General features: G+C 51.4%; 1 protein-coding gene across 1 annotated transcript; it reads left to right on the plus strand.

Moving 5' to 3' along the window:
* Positions 1–1,564: 1,564 nt before the first annotated feature.
* LOC109773643 (F-box protein At3g07870-like) lies at positions 1,565–2,437 on the plus strand. Its single transcript, XM_020332344.1, has one exon. The coding sequence runs from the start codon at positions 1,565–1,567 to the stop codon at positions 2,435–2,437; it is 873 nt and encodes a 290-aa protein (XP_020187933.1).
* Positions 2,438–3,394: the final 957 nt, after the last annotated feature.

Raw genomic sequence — 3,394 nt, forward strand, 5'->3', positions numbered from 1 at the left:
GAAAATGATTAGGCAATAAACCTTTTAGGCACCTAAAAAATAGGTGACCCAAAAACTCATTCACACACGATGAACACCATTTGTTTGTGCTGCCCGTTGACACGGACTCCGTTCAATGTCGGACTGTACGACCATGCATGTTTCTATGCATGCTACGGTGGGCTGAAAACCTAGAATATAATTTTTGATGATTTTTTTCTTAAAAAAACCCCTATATTAATTAATTAATAATGTTATTACAATCATTCGTTACAAAATTCGCCACACAGGGCGGAACACTATTAAGAAGAATCCCATCAGATTTATTTATAAAGCTAAACTTCGCAATTTCGCGCCCCACCTTATTGGCCTGCCGATTAATTTTTGCAATTTTAAAATTCTTGAGCATCGTCAATATACTCAAGGCTTCTTTCTTCAGATCAACGAGCGGAGACCTGTCAAGATTCTCATTTGCAAGGAAAGAACGGACAAAAGCACAATCAGTCTTCAAAATAATGGATTGGTGAAGAGTAATACCTATATAAAGGCCTGCCAGACAAGCACGTAGCTCAGCTTCGTTCACGCTGCAACACTAACCCAGAAAGTCCCACGAAGAAATAATAACTTCACCAGATGAGTTCCTAACAACCACCCCCACATTGCCGCACTAATACTCTCCACATAGCTGGCATCAACATTGATCTTGATATAATCATCTGGAGGAGGCTTCCATCCCACCTGTTCTTGTGATGTTGCGAAACCTGGTGTAGCACCTCCCATTTTCCCTTTACCTTTGTTACTAGTAACAACCTCAACAGAGTCGTGACTGGACGTAAAAGAAGACCAATAGTTTATCACAAAAATTGCAGATGCAGCAATGGATTCCTTCCCTTTTCTAAAAATTAAATCATTTCTCAGGTGCCATGCTCGCCAGAACAGAAACAAAACTTGCTCTCTCTGTTGCAAGCTCAAAAAATCCAACAAAATCAAAATAATCTTTGATGATTGGATCCGGCGATGGCGGCGTTTGAGCGTTGTTACCTTTCTGAAGGCGTTGTTGTTGAAGAATTTCGTCGTCCTTGTGGTGTCAAGAGAAGCTTGGTGCAGATAAGGTCGTTACTGTAGTTTGTCGATCGTTGTTTTGATCGCTTTGGCTTTTTTCTTCTTCCTTTTCCATGCTAAGGCATAGCTTTGGTCCTGTATAACTTTGCTATTTGTCGGCGTGTTTAGTGTGTGTTGGTTGTGTGCATCTTAGCTATGCAGAGGGTGGGTGTGCTCTTATTATGTTTGTTTCACTTGATGCTTCATTTTGAGTTAATAAAATTCACCATTTGTCGAAAAAAAACATTTTTTGTTCAAAAAAAAGCATGCTACGGTGGCTTTTTTTTTTTGCGGGGATGCTACGGTGGCTTGACAACTACGACAAACCTGCACGAGGTACAAATACGTACCGATCTATCGAAATTACAGCAAACTTGAGGACCAAGTACGTACATCCGGTTAAGAAGCAAGAAAAACTCAACGAAATTAATCAACCCAAACAGACCGCCGTGGATACCTGTGGCACCGGTCACCTGCGAAATCCATGGGCGACGAGGGCACCAGCTGCAGCGGCGCGGAATTCCCGACGGCCACGGACGTCCTCGTGGAGATCCTGCTGCGACTCCCGCCCAACTCCCGCCGCCGATCCCGCCTCGTGTGCCGGCAATGGCGTGACGCCGTCGACGAGCGCACGGCGACGGACCTGCGGAGCCGCGCCAAGACCCTCCTCGTCAGCGGAGGGGAAGCGTACGTCCTTGACGACAAGTGTGGGCTTAAGCGGGTGATGGCTAGCCGGGCGGACCGAGTGATGAAGGTGGTCGGCACGTGCAACGGCCTGATCTGCCTCTGCGACGACAGCCAGTCCGGCGGCGCCATCGCGCTGGCGAACCCAGCCAACGGGGAGAGGCTCCTCCTCCCGCCGTTGCCGTGCGCCGCCGATATCCATATGCGTGCGTCCAGCTTGAAGTGGCACGAGGCATACGGCTTCGCGCACCACCAGAGCACGGGACGGTACAAGGTCGTACACGTCCCGTGCGGCTTCCGGGGAGTCTGGGAGTTCCACACCGTGCAGGTGTTCACGCTCGGGGACGCGTCCTGGCGCGACGTCGCGACGCCGGCAGTCGGCGGCGCCGGCGCGAGGTGCCTCCTCGAGGCCGGCATCGTCGGCGTCGACGGCGCGACGTACTGGATCGCGCAGGGCACCGAGAGGATCATGTCTTTCGACCTCGAGGACGAGCGCGTCGCGTCCGTCAAGCCGCTGCCGCTGCCGCTGCCGACCAGGCCCGGCAGCCGCTTCCGCCTGGCGGAGGTCCGCGGGAGGCTGGGCATGGCGATCATCCACGACTCGCCGACGCTGGAGAGGACGGACGTGTGGGTTCTGGAGAGCGCGAGGCAGGAGCAGAGGTGGAGGCGCTAGTATCGCGTGGAGATGAACGTGCGGCCGCCGCAGCAGCTCCTGCTGCCGCACTTCGCGCACAACGAGCATGTGCTGACGCGCGGGTATGCGCGCGGGAAAGATGTTCTATACACTCACGATCAGGAGCCCAACGGCACGAGACACAGGTCCCGGCATGGCATGGTTCGGATCAGCGAGTGCAACAAGGGCACGCATGTTGCCACAGGTTATGTCCACCAAGCATTCGCCTATGTAGAGTCCAAAGAACCGCTGAATGCTTATAGACTCTGGTGACGGTGGATCTGAATGCTAGCATTGAGAAACTGTATAAGCTAGGTGAAAACATTGTTGCTTGGAGGAAGAAATGTTTTTTTCTAGGGAGACTCTATTTGTCATGTGCTTGAAAAAAATAGTTGCATCAGTCATTTTTTATATGGACGGTCTGATCTTAATCCAACCGTCCAAAATTGATCAAGCTATTGTTTATCCTCTTTGTTAGAAAGGAGTGAGGGATTGGTGAAATAATTCGTCGTACTGCTTGAGCCTCGTGGGCATATATATAGGAGTACATGATCTATTTAGAGTACAAGACAAGCCAGAATACTTTCCTGGTCTATCCTATGTATCCAATACAATCACGTTACTCAACATCCCCCGCAGTCACAACGGTAGCGACGCAGACGGTGAGACTGGAGAAGAATCCGAAGGCAAGCCGACGGACCCCCCCCCCCCACACACACACAGTCGTAACGGTCGATGCATCGCGGAGTCGTGGCTGGAGTGAAAACCGACGAGGTTGCTCAAGCAGGCGGTAGCCCTTTGTGCCGTTTGTCGAGGTAGCCGAGAATGTAGGTGGTGTAGCCGTGGTCGAGGTAGCCGTGCGAAAAATGCCGTGGTCGATGTCGAGTCGCGGTAGCCGGTGTCGATGATGGCGCCGTGGAGCCGCGGGTGCAAGGAGGCCCCGAGTTAGACATGGGC

This window comes from Aegilops tauschii, chromosome 5 (assembly GCF_002575655.3).
Source record: "Aegilops tauschii subsp. strangulata cultivar AL8/78 chromosome 5, Aet v6.0, whole genome shotgun sequence".
NCBI lineage: Eukaryota > Viridiplantae > Streptophyta > Magnoliopsida > Poales > Poaceae > Aegilops > Aegilops tauschii.

Coding starts and splice junctions, on each gene's coding strand:
- LOC109773643 (XM_020332344.1), top strand. CDS start 1,565: ATGGGCGACGAGGGCACCAGCTGCAGCGGCGCGGAATTCCCGACGGCC.